The sequence below is a fragment of the Lissotriton vulgaris genome, chromosome 2_1 (assembly GCF_964263255.1).
Source record: "Lissotriton vulgaris chromosome 2_1, aLisVul1.2, whole genome shotgun sequence".
In the NCBI taxonomy this organism is placed as follows: domain Eukaryota; kingdom Metazoa; phylum Chordata; class Amphibia; order Caudata; family Salamandridae; genus Lissotriton; species Lissotriton vulgaris.
In genome coordinates this window covers 550,573,378-550,600,676 of record NC_141687.1, presented here as the reverse complement: position 1 = coordinate 550,600,676, position 27,299 = coordinate 550,573,378, and the positions used below count along the sequence as shown (strand labels likewise).

Here is a 27,299-nt window from a genome sequence, read left to right as displayed (position 1 = left end):
CTTGGTGGAATTGGCCTTCAAGTCATCAGAGGCTTGCTTCTTAGCTAATGCATTGCAGATCTTGATGTAAAGTACAATCCATGCCTTTTTTCGATACTGTGAAGCTGTTAAAGAGCGTCTACCCGGTGGTCTGTGATGCGGTCAAGGTAAATAGATGGAGCTCTTTTCTGCTCCAGATGGTGGAGCCTCTCCTCTTCCTTTGAAGGACGATTTGGGGCCAAAAATGTCCACAGCATGAGGTTTTGGCCAAGGATGAATGGTGTCACCACCTTTAGTAAGAAGGCGGTGCGGGTCCAAAGAACCAGTTTGTCTGAGTAGAGGCTGGTATATGGAGGATTAACTGGAAGAGCTTGAAGCTCACTGAATCTCCTGGCCGATGTAATAGCATACTGTCTTAAGAATCAGAAGTGTCAGATAACAGCTGTGTAAGGGCCCGCATGGGGAGTCCATATGAAATGTAAAACCAAATTAAGAACCTATTCGGGCTTGATAAAAGGTGTAGGGGAGCAAATGTTGTAAGGCCTTAGAGAAACATGTCACACTGGGTGACTCAAACAGTGAGTTCCGATCCGGCAACTGCACAAAAGACGAGATGGCAAAAAGATAACTTTTAACGGTGCCCAAGGCAAAGCCTTGCCGGGCCAAAGAAAGGCAAACAACAGAAAGTGGATCAATATGCTGTGCCGAATACAAAGCCACAAATTTGTTCCAATGGCCTGCGTCTACTGTTTTAGTTGTGCGATTTCTGACTCCCAATATATCATCACACTTTTTGCAAAGGATGATCAAAGGCATTCAACTATTGGCGCATGAAGGTGGAGTGTGCACAGGTTTGGATGCTGGACCCTGACCTGCTGTTGCTACAGGAGTTCATCCATAAAGGGCTGCCTAAAAGGAGGAAAGATGCTCATCCTCAAGAGTTCCAAACTCTCCTTGCCCAGTACAGAGCCACTAAGATAACTTGGACCTGGTTGATCCTGATCTTCTTAAGACCAAGGGTGGGAGCGGTATTGGTGGAAAAGTGAATAAAAGTCCCAGGTTTCAGTCTATGCCAAGGCATCTCCGAGTAAAAGCCACTTTGAAAAGTCCAAAATGCAGAAGTGCTGACACTGTACATTCTCAGCTGTGGCAAAAAGGTCAAGCAAAGGTTTGCCCCATTTTGCAAAGCTCTGATGGCTGAGTTTGCCTGCCCTACTATTCAGCAATCCCACCAAGTGTTGCAGAACCAGGTAGATGTACTGGTGCTCCAGCCAAGTCTAAAGGTGCACGGCCTCCAGGCACAGGGTCCAAGACCCTGCACAGCCCTGTTTGTTACTATACCACATGCCTGCCTTCACCTGAAGGATGGGAGGAAGGCTTTCAATGCCAAGAAGATAGCCCTCAGCCCAGAAGATTGATTTGGAGCTGAGATTCCGCCTGAGACCAGACTCCTCTGAGTTCCATCTTGTTCAACCCAGAAAGGATTCATCAGTTATCACTGTCAGCTCTGGGTGGGGAAGTGAAAGGGGGTCTACTGCTGATATAATAATGGCTCGTCAACCACCACTGCAGATCTTTTTCAGTCTTTTTCAAAATCTGGACAAGGTCAGAGAGATTTCCCGGGTGCTGTTTCAGCTAGAATTTCAGATGGCACTACAGAGCCCGCATGTCACATTGAGAGTGCTTCACCAGCAGGCTGCAGGAGGCAATCAGACCCAGCAGCCTCAGAGTCAATCTCACCCAATTCCAGGACTGAGGTTGAAACATAAGGATCATAAACGAGGGCCAGAGGGCAGAAGCAGAACTGCACCAGTCCAAAATGACTCAGATGAAGGAGAGAGTCTGAGAAGGAGTCATGTGTGATTCCATCATGTTGATAGTGAACCCCAGGGAGTACAGAAGGTTTGCCATAGTCTAGAGGTGGACGGCGACTTCCTGCAGCGAGCCCGCCTTCAATAGCCAGTCAGTGAAGTAGGGAAGACTGGAACCCCTGACCTCTGCAGGTGTGCTGCAACCACCGGCATCACTTTCATGAACACCCAAGTGGCACTGGTATGGCCAAAGGGGAGTAGGGAGAACTGTAAATGCGCCTGGCCTACTGTGAACCACAGATAAAGCCTGCGGGCTTGGGGCTGGGGAATAAGGAAATACATGCCCTGGAGGTCAAAGGCTACCATACAGTCTCTGTGGTCCAAGGCAGACTGAGCCAGGTAGCATCTTGAATTTCTCTTTTCATAGGAAGGTGTCGAGATCTAGGACAGGTCGGAGGCCTCTGTCCTTTTTCAGTACCAGAAAGTAGCAGGAATAACAACCATGCCCTACTTCTGATGCTGGCACCCTTTCAATGGCTCCTTTGGCCAGCAAAACCTGCACTTCCTGACAGAGCAAGAGGAGAAGGTCCTCCATAAGCCGTTGTATCAAATGATGGTGGCAAGAGTTGCTGGGTTTCCAGAAATAGAAGGGCATAACCCCACTGTACATGTACAATTTAGAGAATCCACTTGTCAGAGGTTACTGCTTGTCAATGGGGGACGGTGGTGCCTGATACTGCCACCAACAGGATGGGTGTGTTGCACTGAAAGCCCAATAAAGAGGTTTTTGGGCTGCGGTTGCTGGAAGGACGAAGAACTGAACAGTACGCTGGAGTGGGCTCTACATCTTCTGTGGGATCCGCGTCCCTGACCATGAAAAGACTGAGAAGCCTGCTGGCTGCTTGGTACGACTGGAACAGCGGATGCATATGTGAGCCCTGGCAGTGGCCTCAAAAGGAGCAAAAAGAGTATTGTTGCTGTTGTTTGGAACCAAGGGAGAGGTCTATGGATCTGGTGGTGATTCGAGTCTCCTTAATGCGCTCAAGGTCGATTTTGATCTTTTTGCCAAATAGGCGGGAGCGGTCAAATGGCATACCTATCAGGGAAGATTGGATATCGACTAAAAACCGTGTCGATATTAGCCAGGAATGGAGCTGAGTTCCACTGTTGTAGCCATGTTCTGCCTAATGAGTCGGTGGTGTCCAGTCCACAGCGAATGGTGAACTTTGCGGTTTCCAGCTCATCTATTAGTCCGCAGAAACAGCTCAAGATCTCCCTCAAGATTGGTACCGAAATCAGAGCCTTCTTCTGCAGTGCAGCCAAGATCTTTGTGGCTCACTCGCGAATCACTTTGAGGTGCATCAACCTGCAGTCAGCACCGTTCTTGGGGTCATGGTTCGGCCCAAAGCACCAACCAAATGTGGGTCAGAGACACACATTTATCTGTGACATTCCTACCATGGTTTAAATCCTGTGACTTTGTTTGATATCCCTTGCACACTGTGAGCAAAGCTCAAAAAGAATTGATAGAAGGGTTAAGATAATGGCCAATAAATACCCGCAGTAGCTCTCTGAAGAAGCTCAAATTCACTGATCAGCACGCAGAGGTACTGATCAAGATTTTTCAGATCTAGTCTGGCACCATAGAAATATTCTAAGGTGAGAAATCTATGGTTAGAAGTCTCTTGTAGAAACATGATTCTCTTTAATTCCATACCCACCTCCCAGCTGCCCCCCAGACTCTATATGATGCTTGTTATTCATTATGATAAGTGACAAAGTCTGAAACCCTAAACTTTACCCAGATACACACCTATACTGATCTCCCCTTTCTGACTCCCCTCTTAGTGCCCTTTTAAATACAACTCTCTGGACTGTCCCCCACAGTAGGGCTATATAACTATTGGCTATTGTCTCAATTTCATGCAATCAAGCTTTTCCATTCTCAGTGATATGTACAGCTTTTACGTGGACCCTAGAATATGAATTAACATTGATACACTGCAGCCTAAGCTTCCACTTTGGTGGTGGTTCCAATGCCATATGTATTGGGTTCATAACCGTGATAATATGAAATGGGTCAGTATATATGGGAGATAGTTGTCCAAGTTTCTTTAGAAATTGAAGAGTTCATGTTAAACGCCAAACCAATTACTCTACATGATATTGACTTGGCAGGTTTGGTATTGGCAAGAATCTTGGATGATACGCATACGTACAATAGACAGGTGATGATCCCAGTGATGTATGTATAATGTTAATTTATGCAAATTCAGCAAAGGAGAAAAAGGAATACCACAAATCTGGTGGATTTTCAGCAAAGCAGCTGAGCTATTGTTCCAAGATTTTTAGTGAGACTTTCATTTTGGCTACCTGTTTGTGGAAGATAATATAATGACATTATAATTTAATTTGTAAAAGGTATGATAATTCTTGCCAAAATATTGCAGTACACTAGTTTCCCCATCTGAGAAATGGTAGTAGGAAGGTCATGTAATAAATATATTTCTTTGAGGAACTGAACAACAAAGCCCTTGGATGTTGGCATCTGAGAGGATGCAGAAAAATAGGCCATTTTAGTTGTACTGATAATATCCAATGTAGTCATCTTTTCAGATGGCAAATAATCTACTACATATCTATCAAAATCTGAAAAATTGAAGTAATTCTTCTTTCCTCTGTGGATGTTTTAAGGTAGCACTAATTACAAAAGTTTGTATATAACAATAGGCATCTCCCTTTGCATCTGGGCACCAGAAATAAAGGGAAATTAATTGTATTCTTTTGAACTGTCCAAATATCTCACACTGGGAGAATTCTTACACCAGTGTAAAGCTAAATTAGGAGTTGTTCCTGCAGGAACTACTAATCTTTTCTGGCAGAAAAGTAAACCTTTTCTTGTGAACTGATGCCAATATCAATTTGTTTTTTCAATAGGATTTGTTTAGCCTTATGTAAGACATCTCTTATCATTTGAAAGCTTTTACCAAAATTAATAGCCATGATTTGATGGGCTGGAAAGATCGTGGTTGTGTCCAGAATTTCAATCTTTTCTATCCTTCGAAATAGCGCATCGGCCTATTTATCATGGAGTGTATTTTTTTACACACTGAAATCGTGCAAACAATCGTCAGTCATATCAATCTTTGATTTATACATTTCATTGTACGTAGATACTTTAAATGCCTGTGCTCTGTGAGCACTTTTACTTGATGAGGAAAAAAGGCTCCTTTATAAGGAAGGTTCCTCTGATGGATAATAAGTCTTTAATTGTGTAATTAATTCCTGCTGGAGTAAGAAACTGTGAAAAATACGATACGATTCTGTGTCATATTTGTTTGTTTTGCAACAAAACTGCACCAACCGCTGCATTAGACACACTTGTCTCTGTGATAAATAGTTTTGTTTTGTTAGGATGAGCTAAGATAGGAGCATCAATAAAATGTTGTCTCAAAATTTGGAAGACTGAATCAGTTTATTTGGTCCAAATATATGATTAAGATTTCCTTGTGAGCCTGAGAACAATTTAGAATATATTTTCTATAAAAGTTTAAAAACCCTAAGCGGCAGATTTGCAAGCCCCTTGCGCCACTTTTGCATCACCTTTCCCATGTTAAAAATGACGCAAAAGTGGCGCAAGGGGCTTGCAAATCTGCCCCTAAGAATCTCTAAAGATCTTTCAACTTTTATGGAATAGTTCCTTGCTAATTAGATAATAATTTTTTATCCTTTGTCAACCGTCTCTGTCTGAATTGAAAACTTAAATACGCATGTTCTGATTGATTGAAAGAACCTTTCTTTAGGTTTGCGTACAGTACTACAGATGATTCTAGCATAAGCTTTCGAACACCTAGCAGAGACGTTGAATACATTATGAAGAAATTTGAGAACAGATGTGATGAGAATATCATAAAGATAAACGATAATAAACTTTCTAATTAAGTCCGGCAATATTTCATTGATGAAACATTGGAAAGTAGAGGAGACATCACACAGTACGGACAACATAATCAAATATCGCCAACTATTTACAGTGACTAAGTATGAAATGCCATTTTTCATTACTCTTCTGGCCCAATTCTAAGTAAATTGTAGGAAACTCTCAGATTAAGTTTGGTAAACCAACATGCACCCTTTGTAATCATAGTTTGAATTAATGGTCAGCTTTACCTATTTTTAATGGTTAATTATTTTAATTCTCAATAAATGATGCACGGTAGTAGGTCTCTTTCTCCTTCTTTGACAAAGAAGAGTGGTGAATGTGATCACAGCAGGAGACTGGACTCTGATAAACATCTTCTTTAAACCGTTTTCAATATATGTTTTAAAACTACTTTTTCTGGTCCCATCAAATGCTAAGATTTTTAGATGTTAAATAGGTGTATTTGGTTTTAGGTCTCTAGGATAGGTGGTAATTTGCTTGGTTTCTTTTTCACTGAATATTTCTTAGTAGTCTTGCTCTTCAGGTGGCAAGGAAGATGCATCCACTATCTTACAGCCAATTTCCAGTAGAATCTTTAAGTGAAAAGACAATTTGTCCGTATCACATCGAAGAAGATGCATTTTTTATGTGTCTTACATGTCAATAACTTTGGAGTCATATGTGTTCTCAGAACGGAAGCACAAGGCATACCAAAACTGCTTTTATTTCTTCTGGTATTTCTTTTGTTAGATGTTTGATTTCCAAAGTACCAAAAACCTATTATCAATATAACTCCCAGAGGGACCAGATTCTATGATAGCAGAAATTTGAGGCACATGTAAATAGATCTCACAGAGCAATGGTAATCAGGTGTTATTTACGATTTTGCACGGAACCGACCACACCCTTACAGCCGAGCTCTTTTGTTTCACTATCAAGGTCCAACAGGGTATGCTCTAATAAAATTATTATTCTTGCCACACTATTAAATTTTTATTGAAAGTCTTTTGTGCTCTTCTCATGTTTTGGTTTAGCAATGACTGGATTCACTGGAACCCTGTTCCTTTGTTGCCATCGTGGAATTCATAGCTGTAAGTTGAAAGACATGTATAGCAGGAAGAGGTGTTGTGGAAAGGCACACTTCTCGCTGATGCCATTTAAAACTTGCTCCAAACGACGGTGGAGCTTTACAAGGTGAGGTGAGGGGCATGGGCCACTGTAATCTCAAAAAAGAATGAGATCTCAAAATATTTTCTGAAATCTTTACAGCCATTCTGAATAAGCAGTTATATAAATGGCCACAGCCTGTATACCGCACCGGTTATTCAGGACTTTGCAGGAAGAAAGACGCTACAAGGGGAGGATGCTTTGTCCTTGAAGGAGAGGATTTCGGCATTTGAAGGGCCCAGGAGTGAAGAGCTTAACGAGGACTCAATAAGTTTGAAGCAAAGCCTGTTCATGTGGGAAGAAGATTTGCTTACCAACTTAGTGAGAGAGAGGAAGTTTGATATGGACTGATGGGGCACTTGCAAAACTATTACACGAAGAGATAAGGTCACAAAAGCAATAGGTGACACTCAGACAAAGTTCAGGGGGGCCATCAAAGAACGGAAAAGAGAAAGCACACTCAGAGTATATAAAGTCTACAACAGTAAAAACCTTTGGACTCCGATAAAACAAACCTGAAGATTTTTTTGCAGGAGCTTACGTTAATCTGTGCTAATCACATTTAAGATTTGAAGAAGCTTCAAGTGACAACTGTTTTACTTGTGAAAGTAAACCAGACTTGAGGACACACCAAAATGACATAGTGGAAAGAAGTTGTTGATCAGGTCGTGACAAGACTGTGGGTTAAGTGATGCAGAGCCCACGTCTCTTTGACATTCTCATTGAGTTGTGAGTACTTGACATTCCAAAGATACAGAGCCTTGACCGCAGTACTAAACTAACTTGTATATAATGGAAAATTGTTGAATATAACACGTTTCTGGAAAAGGAATCTTTCGCACACCGCACCCTCCATAAATCCCTTGCCCTCATTTGCCACACTGATCTTCCAAGTAGTCTTAAAATTGGAATCAATGCTGCTGAAAGGGGTAATACTGGGAAGGTGCTGACCCAGAGGAACTGGACTGTGACAATCGGTGTCACCCATAAAGCAGTGTCTCCAGTTAGATTGCCCAGAACAAATGCAATCTTTGCTACACATTCAAACATATACTGCAATTAGCATAGATTGACAAATATTTGATCATTCTTTGGTCCCCCCTCTGAATTTCTGAGGGATGGTAAAGTGACCACGGACAAAGCACTGGTCGAAGTGCCTAAATTCCTACAACTTGGTCTTCTTTAAATTTGCATTCAATAACCGCAATGCCCATTTCTAATGCTTACAACTTTTCATGAACACTACACGTTTGAGTGTTGATAGCTTGGACATCCATGGCACTCAGAGCAGTAGGTATGGCTTTGCAATCTGTCAGGACTGGCAAATTCCGTTGAAAGAACTTGATCTGACTCACTACTCTGTCTGTGGGAGTCAATACAGAACATTCAGTAATGCAGGAACAAATCAAGCTACCTTTTCTTGCCAAGTGTTGAGCGTACAGGTTTCTATTGTTGAAAAACAGGCTAGAGTCCCATTGGAACTTCCTGAAAGGATGATCAGAAATGAGAAGACTGTAGAAACAGGAAGGAGGTTGAAGGTCATTACTAGAAGGCTAAAAGAAACAATGGAGTTGTAGGAAACAAGTAGAGAAGCTTCAGAAAACTGTGGCAGCACATTTGTGAATTTTTAGGCTTTCTTATTCAGGGCGCACAAGCTGCAGCACACACAGTTTAGAATCTTGTACGTCATGTATGGGACAGACACAAGAATCTCCCATGTCTGCACACACTTCCTAGACTTTGGTGGGTGCTATCATTCGCATATCGCTTCATTTCCATTCTCTTTGCTGAAGACTTGCGCTAAGGTTTTTCCACTGTATGTGGCCTAAGGAATCCACCACCAAACATGGGTAAGATGGCTGACATCACCTGTGCCTCGTACTCTAATCATACTTTCAAAATGTTTAATAAAGACTTGTTTAAACAATGGCATGTCATGCTCCTGGCATGCAATTAGAAAGAGTCCTTCCCTGATCAATTGCCTCTTATGTATAGTACATGTGATTCTTCACCCAATTGCTTCCTAAAAAGGTTATTTTACAGTTTCTACTCTCCTTTAACAGCTCATATTGTTTTGTAAAATTACTATGCAAATTGCATGAAAGTTATGTAAAATCATTACAAAAAATCCTGTGGACCCTAATTGTGCCTAATCATCTTGATTGTAGTTTAGGAATTGGTGAAGCTAAACGTTTTGTTCTCAATGGAGTTTCCTAATTTTGAAACCTATTTAAAACCATGAGTCGAACTGGAACAATTTCTTTCACTATAAGAAAAGCTCAAAAATCATCCTTCTAATGTGAGGTTTGATCTGTTTAAAAGTACTGAATCCCTCAGAATGAAACAATTCTTCATATTAAACCCTATTTATTGCTGTACTGTTTATATTCAGCGTCTCATCAATATTTTTTTGGGAGTGCCTTTACCTTGTCTGTTCAATTAATTACCTATACTCATCCCAGTGGCCAGCCTGTAAAATATCACAAGAGAGTCAAGTGATGAAGAGATGGGCAAGACTTGTGCTTTTATCATTTTTACCTAAAGTACATGTATACCTGCCACTTAGTGGCATTGTTTTGTCACTGGCAGGTCAGATTTTGAAAAGAAGAAGTATTCCATATAGAAAGAGAGAGACAGACACAAGGACAGACAGCAGAATGGTCTCACAGCACCATGTCACAAATGGACAGAATTAGGGAAAGATGAACTAAAGCCAGAGATATTGCCCCATGAAGAACCATTGACCGGGGTCTAGGAACCAACTGAAATGATACCCCCTTTTGCATTTTCATTCACCCTGATAGAGTTTGTTAATTACAATCTTACACAACCTGCCATTTGTCATGTTACCTTCAAGGACAAACACACACAAGCACACAACATTCCAGAAATGACAAGATGTTCTAAATGGCATAGCTGACCATTACCTATAGAAATAATATCGGATTCTGGGGAGATAATCCATATTGTGTTGCATGGTCGACTTTACCTGTAGAACAGACACAGCAGAGTGCTATTTAAGACAAAATGGTGGAGTGACTGCCAAAAAGGGAACACCAAACATATCAGATGCTGGATGGATTTGTGCATTTTTAATCTGCCAATACCCATTTAGGCCTCCAAAGTAGTCAACGGTGTCCGTTTATTTGTTGTTTGAATTGCTATGAGACTGTGCCATTAACCCATGCAACACAAGAACAAATAACCAGTAGCAGCTCCTGGAGGGAGTGCTGCGGGCGGTGAGACGGGCGGGGGAGGGGCAGGGTAGGGGGTAGTAAACTTCGGCAAATGGCCGATCAGAGTTAGGTAAATAAATAAATAAAATGAGATTGCGCGCGCTGCAACGCCAAATGCGCTACAGCACGCGCAATTTAATTTGTTTTATTTATTTCTTCTTTACCTAACTCCGATCAGACGTATGCCGGAGTTTACTACCCGCCACTGCGTCCCTTCCCCCACTCCACCACCACGCAGCACTCCCTCCAGGAGCCGCTACTGCGCCTTGGGTATCACAGAGAACAAATTTAATAAAGCTATCACTGGGTTAGGAAAGGGAACCTTTCTGTTGCCTCTAGCACTGGATCTTGGCATTGATTTTGTTGCAGAACTGGCGACTAGGAGACCATTGTTATATTGGCTGTGCATTTGGACCACAAGTGAGCTCCAAGACTACAGACTGGCCTTGGTGACATTATGGTACTCCACTCTTCCTAAAAGATTGAGTGGCTGAATCACGTTAAAAGAGCTTGGACAGAGCTGGGTCCACAGATGTTTTGGGAGGATCCATTGTCCATTCCAGCTAATACAGCCCAAATGGTAAAATGTAGGTATTGGGATATGATAGCTGCAAAAAAATAACAGCTATCATACAGGGAGGCTCTCAAGGTGTTTTTTAATACACAAATCAGTGCAGAAAGCTGATGAATTTCTAGATTATATTCGCCCAGTGCGTGCTCGTATTTTGTTTCTGCAGTTCAGACATGGGATTGTGCCAACTGCTGCATTTCCCACACTATGGGATTCCTCTAAGACAGGTTCGCCAAGTGCAGCTTTTGTCTCTCCACTGATGAAATTGAGGAGCAGTTGATGTTATTTTGCCCCAAGTATGTAACCCCTAGGAGCAGGAGGCTTGTTCCTCTATGTCGGAATTGAACTCTTACAGTTCGAATAAATGCCCTTAGGACCTGTAAGAGCGACTCCTCGCCTGTGGTTGTGTGTCTCTTAATTCCTCTATGCAGCATGGTCTATCAGGCAAAAATTATTCGTACAAGTACAGTAAACTGAGGTAAAGGGGAAGATCGACAGGTGCAATACACTGTTTTAATTATTCAAGCAACAAATTGTTTTGTCTTTTATTATTGCTCAATTAACTGTTGATTTATGAGACACTGATTTCATTGTTTGTATCTTTTTGGCGATGAACATTTATTTTCGCTCTGTCAATAGTCTTATAAAGAATCTTTGAAGGGTCAGGTTCACATTTTAAAAAAATGCTAAATTAAGAATAATAAATAAATGTACAGTGGCGCAGAGGGAATGGAACGCATTAGTTTGAACACCATATTTTCCAGAAATAAGAGCTATGCCAAATCCTCGACATTGCAGTAGCAGGACTTGCCAATTTGTAAAATTTTAGGAATCTGATACAAATGAAATACACAGCCATTCACTCGTTAAGCCATTTATTCAAGACACCCAGCTGAATATCACACACTCCATCTACAGACTATGGGCCCGATTTAATTCTTGGCTGTAAATGTTATCCGTTGTAACGGCGATGGGGTATCCTCACACCAATAATGCGGTCTGTCCGCCACATGAAGATGCGCGCGGACCTTCGGGTAATCACGGCTGAGACTACTCTGTCTCCACTGGGATGAATCACTTCCTATGGCCCTGAGATGTAAGGGCCGTTAGAGAAAATGCCCGCCCACCCAATTTGGATGGGCAAACGTAGTTATTTTTTGACTGTTCCTTACAACAGGTATACTTGGCGGTAAGGAACAGTAAAACATTTGAATACTTCCCCCGCCATGGCAGATGCCTCCCATGATGAGGGAATATTTACTTTTTTTCTTTACAAAAAGAAAATCCTGTTTTAGGATTTTCTTTTTTAAAAGAAAAAAAGATTACTGTTTGTTACAGGGCTGAGTCCTTCCAACGAAGGCCCAGTAACAAACAATACAATGCATAGACAGCCAGTGCCTTTATTAATGACTGCCTACTAGGTAGTCATTTATACATTTGACGTATAGAGTAGTCACGGCCTGGCAGACGTAAAGTCCTCTGCCAGGCCAATGGGGACTACTCCGTCAGCCAAAAGTTAAATCGGGCCCTATGTCCTTTCGTTGACTACTTTTGGTTTTGCTTCTTTCTGTATACAGCTACAGAAGAATTCTCCCAATGTAATATTCATTTCAAATCCGATTGCACAGCCTGCTCACATCCCTCCCCCAAGTAAAAGGGGCAATGTCTCTTTTAGAAATGGTATGCAGATGCTGTACATGCAAACACAGAAGAAAATAGATAATTAAAACAAGGTCTGTGCAGGGAGTTCTATTTCAGAAACGCTGAGCTCTTCTAGAAAAGCAGAGCAGTAGCTGCCAGTGAAGCTGACATTCGTTTTGAGGCATTCGTCTATCTTTTCACTCCCTGTCTCAGGATGAGCCATTCAATGACATTTCTTAAAAATGTTTTGCATGCTGCAGGCAAAAAAAAAATATCTGTACTCAAGTGAGTCCAGGTTCATAAACTTACAAAATGCCTCAGAAGAAGTATATATATCTATATATACGTGTATATAGTTTTGGAAGGATGGGTGTGGGGAGGGGAGGTTTAATAGTGGGTGCTACTTCTCTAGAGACTTTTGGTTAAATAAAAAAAGAACTGAAAGAAGAATAAAAAGGAAAAGAAAGACTATAGAGAGAAAAATGAAAAGGTAGGTGGAAGAACAGAATGGACACAAAAACATGGAAAAGAAAAAGGGGATAACGAGCTTTTCAAAAATAAACAGAAAGGAGGAAGAAAATAAAAGTAAAAAAGAACAGAAAAATAGACCCCTGATATCTAACCATCTTTTTCTTCTGTGTGATGGACCTTGGATGTGTTCCTTCGACCGGAGCGCCATTTACCAAGACGCTTGAAGAAATTCTCCTCATCATCTCGTCCATTGTCCAATCCTCCACCTGTTCCAGCTTCTGACAGTTTCACTGCACTTGTGAACTTTACCTGCAAAATAAAAGTTAAAATGTTAGCAGTTTCTCTGGATAAAGTGGTACTGTACTGCACATTCACCCAAGTGGCAGACCATGAAGAAATGTTGAAATCTGACATTCGCTGCATGGCTACGTGCCACATTTACTGGACTAATAGGTGGTGAGTTGATGGTTGCTTCTTTCTGGGTAGAGATGGTGGTATGTGCTGACTATTTGGACTTCCGAGATGCTATTGGTTTGATGCGGTAAACCTAAACACCAGTGCCAGGATCATTCTCTGTCTTTTGTTGCTGGTGCCATAAGGGTGTGATCTTTACAGAATGTTGAACTGATCTTCCAAATTATAGTGCTTTAGTTATGGTTAGATGTGTACAGTATGGGGCAGGTTCCTTATAAAGTAGAAGTGGAATAGAAAATAAACGTACCTACTCTGCTCAATTTTTGAAAACTAAGGGACAAATGTACGACCATTTTTAGTGGTCGCAAGCAGAAAATTGGGCCATTTGCAACTGCTAAAAAGGGTTGTAGCATGTACAAATCGTATTTTGTGAGTCAGTAACCTATTACCAACTAACAAAATAGGGTTTGTGAGTCGCTATTAGGAAAGACTTGGCCAAGGTTCTCGTATGTAAGTTTGTTTTGCGATGGAAAACATTCGCAGTTACCACCTACTTCAAGTAGGTGGTAAGCCAGTAGCAAACGGGAAGGGGTCCCCAGGAGACTCGGTGCCCCTTGTGAATGTATGTGAAAACAGTTTTTTAAGAGCGAGCAGTGGTCCAATGAGCCACTGCCTGCCCTTAAAAATGAAGAGAAAACTCGTTTTTTTTCTTTCAAACGCATCACGTTTTCCTTTAAGCAAAACGGGCTGCTGCATTTAAAAAAAAAGTTTCTTTATTTAAAAAGCAAACACAGACATGGTTATCCTCTGTCCCGAGCAGGCCACCATCCCTGTGACTGTAACCTATTCCCAATGGGTTGCACATTGCTAAATGCCTCATGAATATTGATGAAGCAGGTAATGTGAGACCCCATTCGGAATCGCTAAATGTGTCTGAGACACATTAATACATTCTGTTTTGTGAGCAGCAAATTGCGATTTGCAAAACGGAATGATCTTACAATGACCCTAATGTACAATATAGCCAAATTCATTGTATCAAGTGAAAGAAATTAACAATAGTTAATTAATTAATTTATACTTTCGGGAGCATACAGTATACATTTTGTTCCATTCCGATATTGCAAACAAATATAGGTGAATAATTATGGACTAAATGTACCTTTTTCTTATTCCTAAAATCCGAGTGTAAATTGCAAGCACCACAAATGGCTAACCACTGGAACTTCAACACACTCCCACAGAAAACAATGGAGGCAAGGAATTTACAATATCTTGCATTTTGGTTTGAAATAGAAAGGTTTGCATTTAATTCAATATCTTGTTCTTAGAAAAGAGGAAAATGTTGAAAATGTATCTATGGGATTGTTGATAAGGCTATATAGATTAAATGTTACAGCAGGTCACTGAAGATCTGAATACAATTCATACTATGAAATCAAATATTTTTACCTTGGAGCTCTGCCTGATAAAAGAAAGGCGATCCACTGAGCTGATGTCCAAGAGATCCTCAACATTATCAGTTAGTCCTGACAGAGAGGAACGTTTCAACCAGTTCCCTGTTTAGAGAAGAGAAAGCCAGACAAATGTGTCGAACTTCAATACATTTTCTTTAAACACGATGACAATATGTTAGCATTGTACTTCATTTATACAACGAACAACGGAAAGATTCATACAGCATGCCTTCTATTTCATCTAGTTAACACATATAGAATATTCTTTTCTGCGTGAGATACTAATAAAAACATAATCAGCTTAACTTCACCGGGTCCCTGTACAACAAAAATCATCTAAAATGCCCTCTATCAAATGTGCACGCGTACCGTATGATTTAGGTTTAAAAGATTTTGGCATGGTTGGGGATCAAGGAATATTACGAGATTCCATATGAGAACAAAAATACAAATTCAGCTGTGTATATGAAAACAATAATACAAATTCAGGTGTGTAAATGAGACCAATAATACAAATTCTGGTGTGTATATGAGAACAATAATACAAATTCAGGTGTGTGCAGGTTACGGAAATGTTACTTACCTGTAGCAAGAATTCTGAATCAGGACGATCTTACAAACATATAGAAAGCTTAGAATCTACAGGCCCTCATTTAATCACAAAAGGCAAGAGAGCAGAGCAGAAGTGGACTCTTATTAATGGATTGTAGCAGGATTCCTAATTTGCAAGGAATTGATTGTGATGGTGCAGAGAGACAGGAGAGGCGCTGACCATGAGGATGGAAAAGTTACTCAACTGTAAAACTAGTTCTCCTCTAGGAGAATCCTCACCAAAGTCATAAGCACTGAATAGTTCTCCCCATGTACAGGAATCCCAGAGAACTTTAAAAAGTATACGTATATGTATAACAAGAATTGTACCATAGTACTTTATATATAAACATGTTTGCTGCGTAAAGAAGGCTAAAATGCCAGATTTAATAGAATTTTCCTTTTTAAAAGAAGGCAATTGCACAGACATGCATAAATATAAAAAGGGGACCATCGAAAATCTTTCCTGTTTTTGCAAAAGGAAAAAGAAAGGGAATATGTGGCAGTGTTAGCCAATAGGCTGCAATGCAAAGCATAGAATAAAAAACTGGCACTGTGTCTTTAAGAACCTCATAGTACCACTGTATCTCATCATGCCTCACAAGTGACAGTTAGGTCAGGTCATTTTTATGGACATTAGGAATCCAGGGTGAAGCAATTGTTGAGAGCTGTCATAGTTGCTATCAGGGAAGGTGGGAGGGTGGTTTATATCTTTGATGAGGATTGCCCTGGAAGAGAACTAGGATTACAACTGAGTAACGTTTCCCCCTCTTCCAGGGGACGTTCATCAATATGAAACAAAGCTAAGGAGTAACCCCGTGGATAAAAAAGAGATATCAAACGAGATGAGAAGGTACCTAAGGGATAAAAGAAAAAAAGTTTCCTTTTTAAAAGACCCCTCACTCACCAACCTAGTTGGTGACATGCTTCATCATAGGGCTCCCACCGAAGTGGCAGAATGCCATGCAGGTGTGCTTGAACACCTGATTACAGTGGAGCAGGATAGGATTATCATCAGTGGTGGTGCAGGTGAGTGAGATTTAAAAGTTGTCTTTATTTAACTCCCTAAAAAGTTTAATATGGAGCAATAAGACAATGGTTAAAAACAAAAGGAGACACCAAATTTAGGTTAAATTGGCCTGCGGTGTCTATGTTTTAAAGAGAGAGATAGAGGTGGTCTACATGTTTCAACCTGTGCATCGTATTACAAGGTCTTCATCAGACCTCATATGATGGCCCAAGCGGTAGCACGCGCTAAGGTGCACCCTACTCTGGGTCAATCACGAACCGCACCATGTACTTACAGTGTGGTAACCTTCCAGCCTTCTGTGAAAGGAATAATCTGAAAGCAAGAAGACACACTCACAAAAACTCATTGTTAATTGCTGTGTTTTGCGCTTCCCGCACCTCTCAATCATAGGACCATAGTAAGCTTTTTTTATTTGGTACATACCATGCTCCATACATTCCATGCATGGTGTTTTTTATGTGAATTTACAATTAAATTGCGACAGTGCACTCTCATTAGAGAGGTTGAATGCCCACCCCCTAAAGAAACAACCTACAGAGTGCTCAATAGCGTGTGTAGGTGTTTGACTGCTCAATAAGAAATGAGCGTGGATTCTAAAAATAGCTACTCAATAAAGAAACATGCATGCGATCTAATATTTGCATGCACTGTCATTATTATCACTAATATGACCACACAGACATGAATTAGGAGAAAAAGGGCTTACTGGAAACTAGAACCAGTCGTGCCCCATAGACACCGTAGGGAAGGGCGCTGGCACTAGTTACACTCTGGGGTTATAAGAGATATGCCCAAGAAACAGTTATTTATCATGTACCTTCGTTATCTGGTCTTAAAATAAAGCAGAGCCCTGCCGCATGTAATCAGTACTTACTACACCAAACCATGCCGCCCGCAACCAAACCTGGACCATTCGTCCTACACGGCGTACCGAGGATCACTGTGTGGGTGTTTCCCCGATCTTTTAACCCAGAAGGGGGACGTGGTTTGTTTTGCTATGTGACACGTGATGCAGTCACGTAATCACGGAATGACGGCAGATTGCGGGCCTAGCCTCATGGCAGTGATGAATGGCAACAAAGCGCTCCACCTGAAAATGACGTGATTAATGTTTTATGGTCCAATTATCAGTAAGGTGGATTATATTAAACAAAGGCGCAATAATCAAATATATTATTTTGTGTCAGTCTAAATAGAATGGTCATAGATAAGCATCATTTGATCTAAGTGACATGAACCTTAAGAGAGCATGTTAGATTCAGTGTGAGTAGTGTAACATGATCATAGCGGTTGCTCTTCAGGATCAAAGTATTGGGCTCACTCCAAGTTAAGTGGTCCCTGGATCCTGGAATTTATTTTGGCTGGACTGAATTCCAGGGGATTTTATCATTTAACCCATTCTTGTGGGTTGACAATCTATAAACCCAGCGCTGTTCTTTTTCAAAAAGACGCTGCTGGGTATTTGCTCTATTATTGTCCATTTCAAGTAGTTCGGGGTGTGAGTCACCTGCGGGAAGTGTTCTGTGAGTCTTGTTGTTGCTGTTTTACACCTAATGGTGTAAAAATCTAGTAGCTTTGAACTACAGGCCCTGGGCCAGGCCTGGGCTGTAAATTTCGTTCCGCTTGCTGAATTTGGGTCATTTCACGTTCCGCAGAGAACACGGAATTGCCAAAAATTCATCGATTTGCGATCCGCGGCTTCGCAGTATTTTTTGCTTGTTTGCCCTTTCAAAATTCACCTTCATGAGATATTTTCTCCCGAGCACGCAAAGAGCGTTTGCAAACAGGAAAAAAGCATCAGGAACTGGCAGAACAAGCAATTCTGCGTGTTCATGGAACTCTGCGTGCTCAAAGATTTTTTATCATTTCGTGGAGCTTTGGGTAGCGCGACTATGGAAATTCCGCCCACCCCTACCCTGGGCACACATGGTGCACTGTACTCGGGTCTGACAAGTAAATCAAATAAGCCAATCATGGAGTCACTAATCCATTACAACAATTTACAATTGGGAGCACTTGCACTGTGGCACTGAATAGTAGTGGCACAGTGCTCAAAGTCTGTAACCAGCAACAACATATCAAAAACAGAAGAGACAACAAAGAAAAATGGAAGGGAGACTCATGTCAATGGTACCAGGACTAACATGTGTCCCCTCCAGCTGGAATGTGGGGAGAACTACCCAACCTCTTGGGAGTCCTCTTCAGTAAGGCGGAAAAATCTGGACAGACCATCAGCATTGGCGTGTTCTCTACCAGGGCGGTGTTCCACCTTGAAGTCCATCCCCTGTAGGGAAATGGACCACCTGTACAACTTTGGATTCTCACCCCTCATCTGCATCAATCATCTGAGGGGCCTGTGGTCTGTCTGAACAAGGAAGTGAATCCCAAACAAGTATGATCTCAACTTCATCAGTGCCCAGACCACAGCAAATGCCTCACGCTCAATTGCACTCCACCTCTGCTCCCGTGGAAGTAACCTCCTACTGATGAAGGCTACAGGTTGGTCTAGTCCCACCTCATTAATCTGTGAAAGAACAGCCTCCACAACATGCTCTGAAGCGTCTGTTTGGACAATGAATTCCTTTGAGCAGTTGGGTGCCTAGAGCACGGGTGCTGTGCACATGGCAGTCTTCAGGGCGTCAAAAGCTTTCTGACAGGTGTCAGTCCAGTACACTTTCTTGGCCTGCTTCCTGGAAGTCAGCTCAGTCAAGGGTACAACAATGTTGCCATACCCCTTCACAAACCTCCTGTAGTAACCAGTGAGTCCTAAAAAGGCTCTCACCTGTGTCTGGGTTTTGGGGGGTTACCATGCCAGGATGGTATCAATCTTGGGTTGGAGGGGCGCCAACTGGCCGCTTCCTACCTGGTGCCCCAAGTACACCATGGAACCCTGCTGAATCTGGCACTTACTCGCCTTGATCGTGAGGCCTGCTCTGCGCAGTGCCATCAACACTTCCCAGAGGTGGCGCAGTTGTTCTTCCCAACTGGCGCTGAGCACTGCACTGTCATCCAGGTAGGTGGCAATGAAATCTTCCAGTCCAGCCAACACCTGGCTGACCAACCTCTTAAAGGTGGCAGGGGCATTCTTCATCCCAAAGGGCATAACCCAGAATTTGTAGTGCCCATCTGGTGTGGAGAATGCTGACCTCTCTTAGTCCCCATCAGTTAAGGAGATCTGCCAGTACCCAGACGTCAAATCAAACGTGCTGAGGTACCATGCAGCCCCTAGCCGATCAATATGCTCATCAGTTCTGAGGATGGGGTGCGCGTCAGTCCAGGTGACTGAATTGAGCCCTCGGTAGTCCACACAGAACTGGAGTTCTCGTGTGGCACCCGGTGCGGTAGCCTTTGGGACCAAGACCACTGGGCTGGCCCAGGGACTGTTAGAGGACTCAATCACCCCTAACGCAAACATCCTGGAGACCTCCTCCTTGATGTAAGCTCTGACCCTGTCTGTAAGCCTTGTGCTTAACAGAAGTACTGTCTCCAGTGTTTACATCATGGATACACCACTCGGTGACACCAGGAACCAGGGAGAACAAATCAGAAAATTGTCCCAACTGTTGGCGATAATCATTCTGATGCCCAAGGGTCACTGTGGCAGAGAGGTTTACACCATCCACTGACCCATCTTGCTCTGTTGCAGACAGGAGGTCAGGAAGAGGCTCAGTCTCCGCCTCCATTCCAGCATCTGTCGCTAGGAGCATGCCCACTTCGGACCTTTCTAAGTGGGGCTTCAGGTGGTTGACATGTAGGACCTGCAAAGGGTTCCTGGGAGATCGTAAGTCCACCAAGTAGGTGACATTACATTTGCACTCCACCACCTCAAATGATCCGGTCCACTTATCCAGGAACGTGCAGTGCTCCACTGTGGCCATGACCCAAACTTTCTGACCCGGTTGAAGCTCAATCAGATTAGCATTCTGATCGCACCACCACTTCATCTCTTCCTGGCTGTCTTCCATATTGGCCTGAGCGAGTTGTCTGAATCGCCTGGTCTGGTACCTGAAGGCCAGCATGTAGCTATATACATCTTGGAGAGGTTTGCTGGGAGCGTTCTCCCAGCCTTCCTTAACCAGACTCAGAGGTCCTCTTACCAGGTATCCATTCAGCAGTTCAAAGGGACTGAACCCTAAGGACTTCCGTGGCACCTCACGGTAAGCAAAGAGAAAGCATCACAAGAGGACATCCCACTTATGCCTTATAGGTTCCTCAAGACCCATAATCATGCTTTTGAGGGTCCGGTTGAATCTCTCAACCAGCCCATTACTTTGGGGGTGGTAAGGAGTGGACTCCACACTCCTGCCACAGGGACTTCATATACTTATAAATGAAGTTTGTACCACAGTCTGACACCACCACTCTTGGCAACCACACACAGGAGAAAATCCCCATCAGTGCATGTCGCACCACCGGAGCCGTCACTGTCGTGAGCGGGATGGATTCTGGGTACAGAGTATCATTGTCCACCAAGATCAGGATAAACCTGGTGCCCTTGGCTGTATTGGGGTCCAGAGGCCCCACAATGTCAATGCCCACCCTTTCAAAGGGGGTGCTGAACACAGTGTAGGGCTGGAAAGGAGCCTTGTGCTTCCTCCCACTCTTCCCACAGTAGGAAGGCTCTGAAGCGCTGGGGTACCATCAGCACAAGGGCTGACCCAGACTCAGCAGCCTTAGGCTCGCTATACAGGAGGTTATTCTCCCAGTAGATCCAATGTGATCTAGACTGATCCCCTGCAGCCTGGTTTGTGGCCTGTTGCCGCAAACCTATAAGAGAAGGGCTCTTCACAAAATTCCTCCCTGGAGGGTCCTCCTTCTTGCTGCCAATGGGTCAGCTCAGGCAGGTCCCCCAGTTCAGCAACTTGTTCCCCTGTAGGTTCCAGGGCATCTCCCTCAAGGTTATGTTAAATCAATGTATATATCGCGCACAGATACCCTGAAGAGTGTCCCACTGTGTGCTTGGGAAAAGGAACCACTAGCTGAGGCACTATTCAAAGAGGAGAGTTGTAAACTTTTTTTTGAAGATCACTGAGTCTTAAATACTGCGTAAGGTCTGGGGGAGAGCATTCCAAGCCACAGCAGCTTTGCGCACAAAGGAACTCCCACCTAGCCTCTGGCGTTTGAAACTAGGGGTCTGCATTAGGAGCTGAGAGGATGACCGCAACTTTCTCACAGGATTGCAGAAAACAAGCCTCTTCTAGAGGTAGGAAGGACCCTGGCCATATAAGGCCCTCTGGGCAATAATCAGTGTTTTGAATTTTATTTGCACCGCCACTGGTAGCCAATGCAGAGAATGCAAGTGGGCACGCACACTACATATGCAAGATATACGCAGCAGGAGTCTAGCAGCCGACTTCTGTATGACATGGAATTTATTCAGTAGGTAGACGGAGATGCCCGAATAGAGCGTATTGACATAATCCAACCGAGACAAAATCAAACCACGGACAACCGTTTCTTTGGCAGGTCTAGGAAGAAGAGGCAAGAACTTCCTCAAGGCTTTTAATGTACCAAAGCAGGTCCCTGCCAGCTTTTTGAACTGAGTAGAGAAGGTCTGATTGTCATTAAACCAGACCCTCAGATTTTTTGCCGCAATGCCCATGCCATTAGGCATGGGGAAACCAGGAGGCCATAGCCTCTCTTGGAAGTTATCTGGAAAAACACCATACAAAAGAACCTCTGATTTCTCTTCGTTGCATTTTAACTGTGCCTTACCAAGCCAGCCGAAGACAGAGGAAAGACAGTGTTGGGCTGCAAGAACCGAATCCTCTTCCCTTCCCCAGGAAAGCAGTAGCTGGGTATCATCAGCGTACATAAACAACAGAGACCACCCCCCGGGAGACCCATAATCTCTGGCATAGGGTCAGTTCTAGAACCGCTATCCACATTCGTGGATTTTTTTCTGAACCCTATAGTTAAAGAGATGCCAACTTATCTTAAAGATACGAAAGATATGTTACGGCTACTACCCGACATCGATTTTAACATCTCTACTGATCTACTCATCTCATTTGATGTAGAATCTTTATATACATCAATTCCCCAGACAGAGACTCTGGAGGTAGTGGGCACTTTGCTACAAGAGAGGGATTTCCAATCTATAACTCCAGCTGCCTTCATCATGAACCTAGCTGAACTAGCTATGAAAGAAAACTATTTCAAATTCGAAGACACTACCTATCTTCAGATATCTGGTACGAGTATGGGTAGTGTCTTCGCTCCTAGTTTGGCGAATCTATATGCTCATGTCCTAGAACAGACCAAGGTACTTAACCAGGACAACCCTCACTATGTATCGCTTCGAGTTTGGAAGCAATACATAGATGACATCTTTGTTGTGTGGAGAGGCTCTGAGGCTAGTCTGCTGGAATTCCATAACAGGTTGAACTCTTGTAATGATTACCTAAAATTCACAGTGGAATTCAGCAAGACTGAGTTACCCTTCTTGGGCCTCTTGATATCGGCAACAAATGAAGGACTTACAACAGAACTTTATAGAAAGCCGATGGCACGGAATGCGCTCCTCAATTATGAGAGCTGTTACCCTAAAGCGCTCAGGGATAATTTGCCCTTTGGGCAATTTCTCAGGCTCAAGAGAAATTGCTCAACAAAGGAAGCATTTGAGAAACATTCCGAAAAACCTACGTGAAAAGAATTACCCCACTAAAATTATCCGAAAATCAAAGAAAAGAGCGTCAAACAACAATAGGGACGCCCTGTTAGACATTGCAATTCCTAAAGAGAGAACTGATAGGATGACATTTGTGAATACTTTCCACACAAAATCCAACCAAGTACGTAAAATCATAACAAAGCATTGGTCCATTCTAAATACGAGTGGGGACACTCTACCGGTCCCCCTTTTCGCTTTTAAGAGAGGACCTAATATAAAAGATCAATTGGTCCATACTAGACCCAAAAATAAATTGATCAGACAAGTTGGAACTTTGTGGGACCTTCCGCCTTTACAAGGACATCATCCTTGCGGAAATTGTTCTGCATGTCCTCAGACATCAAAGTCAACCACGGTAGACATAGGAACGATGCGTCCATGGCAACAGCGTAAATTCACCAATTGCAATAGTGAGAATACCATCTATCTCATCATCTGTCCATGCCCAAAAAGATATGTGGGCATGACGACTAGGAAGACAAAAATTCGCATTGGTGAACATAAAAGCACTGTTCGCTGCCGCAAACAGGCTACCCGCCTAACAGCTCACTTTCTGGAAATGGGACATGGCCCTAATGATTTCACATGGACCATATTGGAACAGCCCAACATACCGGACCATTGTCCAGATATAGGCAAATTTTTGTTCAAAATTGAGCAGAAGTGGGTCTACAAGTTGAACAGTGACAAAGAGGGTCTTAACGAGCCCATCCCTTGGATGTCACTATGAGGTCACCATGATGTGATAGGTTCCGATTGTGATCCAAGTGAGCCCACTCTGTACATCTGTATAAGAAAATCTACATGGTATATCATTAATATCCCCATGGTTCCATCAGCTACCATCTGATTCCACTATCAGACATTTAACACTGCTCATGTAGTATGTACGTTGTATCTACATACACTCAGACTCAGAACTTATTGTTCATTTAATAATATTGGGCTCCTAATGGAAGTTTTTTTCTGTAGCCTCAGCGTTCAAAATTATTGTGTCATCTAACGTTGCTAACTCCTTCTTTTTGTTATAATATGGAGTTAGTAAAATGACCCTTCGCCTTTTAATATATGATTGGTATAAATTGTATGGGTTTCTTTGGGTAATGTGCAATAAAATATTGTGGCGAAACCCGCACAAACAGTCTAGAGAAGAACAGCCTGCTGCTTTGGGCATTCTGTGCACCCGTTTCTTTCACTCGCGATGCGAGGGACTACATTTCCCAGTCACCCCTGCGCGCTTCGGCCCGCGTTTGAAATTGTCGTTTCCTCTTCCGTTCGGGGCCTCCCCAGTATAGCCCAGATGGACGTTGGGAGACACCGACGGAGAGGTAAGCGGTCGGAGTGATTTCCTTTGCATGAACCGGTGCATGTACGAGTGGCGCTTTTCCTGTCTTCTAGCTACTGTTGTGCGAGTCGAGTAGCGAGAAAGGGTGCATTCGTTTTATTTTGCATTCGTTTTAATTTATCTTCTACCAAGTTCATTTTTTGACATCATTGCAAAATACTCTGGGGCAGATAGAGAAGCAGCCTTTCTTTGCCAAAACTCGGATACAGCTTTTTGACACCGCTCCTTAATTGTTTACGAAGGGTAGGGATACCGTAGGCATTGTACTGTCTAGCCTATTTCCGTTCCCTAGCACTCGTGTTGCTAATTAATTTGGGGCAAACGGAGTCTGATCAATCTTTTGTAAAATACAGCTTAGAGACAATGCCTTTCCTGAATTCTATATCGAAAGAGGGGTATTTTGAACAGATAGACAGAAAGCCAGAAAGCGACCTCATACGCATGGGCGGCTGTTTTATACATCTTTGACATCGCCGGGGCCACAAACGATTATAGGCTCTGGGGTCTACTTAATTTGCATATGTGTACTCTAAACCCAGAGATTCAATGGATTCATGTACAAAATCTGAAATTTTGATATACAATGACATAGATGTATATCTTGTGCATCACAATGAATAATACTGAGGTCACTATTTTTGCACTAAGACAGATGAAATTAAGTACATAACATTTGATTTTGCCTTGAGAAAAGTCGGTGGAATGTTTTTACGATTGTGTGTTTTGCAAAACAGAGCGGTGCTCCTTATTTACCTGAACTGCAGCCAGGTGAGGTGAGGCGCCATCCCCACAGAAATTGGGTGAGTGATATCATGTCAATTGAATTGTTAAAAACATGAACACAAGAATATCACTACTATAGAGTGCATTCTGTGATGAATATGTTTGTTTTTCTCCTTTTCTCTCCATGTCTGCATGACTATTTTAGATTGTGGTGGAGAATCTACACCTGACAAACAGGTGACATAATTCCTTTTATTCTTTTTTCACGTTATTGTACAGCAGTAGCAACATCTAGGTCCTGATGAATGCATAGGATCAATTCCATTTAAATGCAGAAACATGTCGACCACTTGCTGAGTAGATATTATGTTAAATCTGCTTTTCACTTTTCACTTGTTTTTAAACTTAGGGGTCTGAGAGAAAACATTAAATATAACTATTCTACTCAGTTTCACCTAATTTTATTTCACTTCACTTACTTTCACTTGCACTGCTTTTTTCAGTTGTAACATCACACCAACACCATACCGACATCACACAATGAAACAACTAACGTCGGTCTCCTTACTCACACAGTCTCCTTCTTACAACTAGTGTGACTGTATGTGCACTAACTCCTGGGTAAGGAGAACCCAAATGATGTAAAAGTGGTGGTACAGAGAGACAACTGATGGGAAAAATTCCTACCCTGACTGTATGTTGCATGGATGTGTGCTCCAATGGTATCTATGTCCAACTTTTTTCAACTCACAATTTTCTTTTTGTAGTGTAGCGGTTTGTTTAGGAGAGAAACTTGCTTGTGACTCCTGGATACTTTTTGTTGTAATTATCATCAGCGTAGGCCATCACCGTAGCCCCTAGTGACTCCGCTAAATAAATCAGTGGTGTAACATAGATATTAAAAAGAAGGGGACTAAGGGATGACCCTTGTGGCACACCAGCAGCTACCTGCTGAGGAGCCGAGGAACAAGGAGGGAGCCAAATCTGCTGAGAGGGTCTTCCAGAAAAGATTTGACCCAACGCCAGACAGAGCCGAAATCCCACTCTCCGAAAGGCGATCCAGAAGCAAAGAGTTCATTGCAGTGTCGAATGCAGATGATAAGTCGAGCATAACCAATGCCGCTCTTCCACCAGCATCCAGACACCTGCGAATTGCTTCTGTCACCTCCAGCAAGGCAGACTTGGTACTAAACGCGGCACGAAATCCCGATTGAGCCGGATGTAATAGACCTAATACCTCTAGAAAGTTGGTCAGTAGCTTGGTCACAACCTTTTCACAAACCTTGGCCAGGCTTGGAAGCAGTGATATAGGGCAATAGTTTCCCGGTATCATAGGGTCAAGGGACGGCTTCTTAAGGAAGGGGAGAATTTGAGCCTGCTTCCAAGAAGCTGGTACGCGACCTTCAAGCAGAGACATACTAACAATTATATTGGCTTCAGGGTTGATCGTATCCATAACCGCGGCCAAAAGTCTAGCGGCACAGGGATCAGTCGGAAAGCCAGACTTCGGAGATTTGAGAATTTTGAGCGAGCCGGCTAGCTCAACAGGCTCAAAAGTTGATAAAGTATTAATAGGAGTGTCAGCCGGCCAGCCAGTCAAGGAGACCGTTGGATCTGTAATACACAAAGTAAAGCTGGCTTGAATGGAATAGATCTTATCCAGAAAGAATTTCGCAAGAGTGTTTCACCAAGTCACTGAGACTGGTGCAGTTCGAGCTTGGGTGCTAGGAGCCATAAAACTTTGCACGATGGAAAATATTTCTTTAGAATTATTGTTGGCCTGAACAATGCGTAGAGAGAAATGGCAACGTTTTGCGGCTACTATAGCGCGATAATAGCTTCTTTGTTTGTCCAGGAGGAGGTCTTCCTCCTCCTGGACCATGGGAACAATGGGGGCTGGTTTCCCGCACCCGCTACCTCTTCTCTTTAAGGCAGGTACCTGGACCATATTTTCAGGCTCCAGGACCTCTACATAGACCGAGTGGTCACACAAGCCCACTCAGGCAGACCCAACCTCTCCAAATGAGACCTTCTCTCCAACTTAGCCCAACCAGAGCTCTCTAAATCATTGCCCAACAGACAATCTACAGGCATGGCTGGCATAACAGCTGCTTGGAGAGTACCTGAGACCCCCCCAACTCAAAGGGAACCTGAGCCACCTCACACTGGCTCTTTGTATTGTCTGCTGCAACTACAGGGAAGAATGCATGGGGGATCACCTGCTCCTGAGACACCAGCCGACAACTGACAGGTGTCACACTGGCCCCG

The 27,299-nt window shown here is 42.9% G+C and overlaps 1 protein-coding gene across 1 annotated transcript in view; it reads right to left on the bottom strand.

Annotated features, from left to right (window-relative positions):
* UNC80 (unc-80 subunit of NALCN channel complex) overlaps positions 1-27,299 on the bottom strand; it is a 2,521,865-nt gene that overhangs the window by 1,664,106 nt on the left and 830,460 nt on the right. Inside the window, exons 20-21 of the mRNA XM_086955549.1 lie at positions 14,665-14,771; positions 12,951-13,107 (exon numbers count right to left, since the gene is read on the bottom strand). Of these exons, the coding sequence (XP_086811675.1) occupies positions 12,951-13,107; positions 14,665-14,771 (264 nt within the window). The remainder of the gene's footprint in view (positions 1-12,950; positions 13,108-14,664; positions 14,772-27,299) is intronic.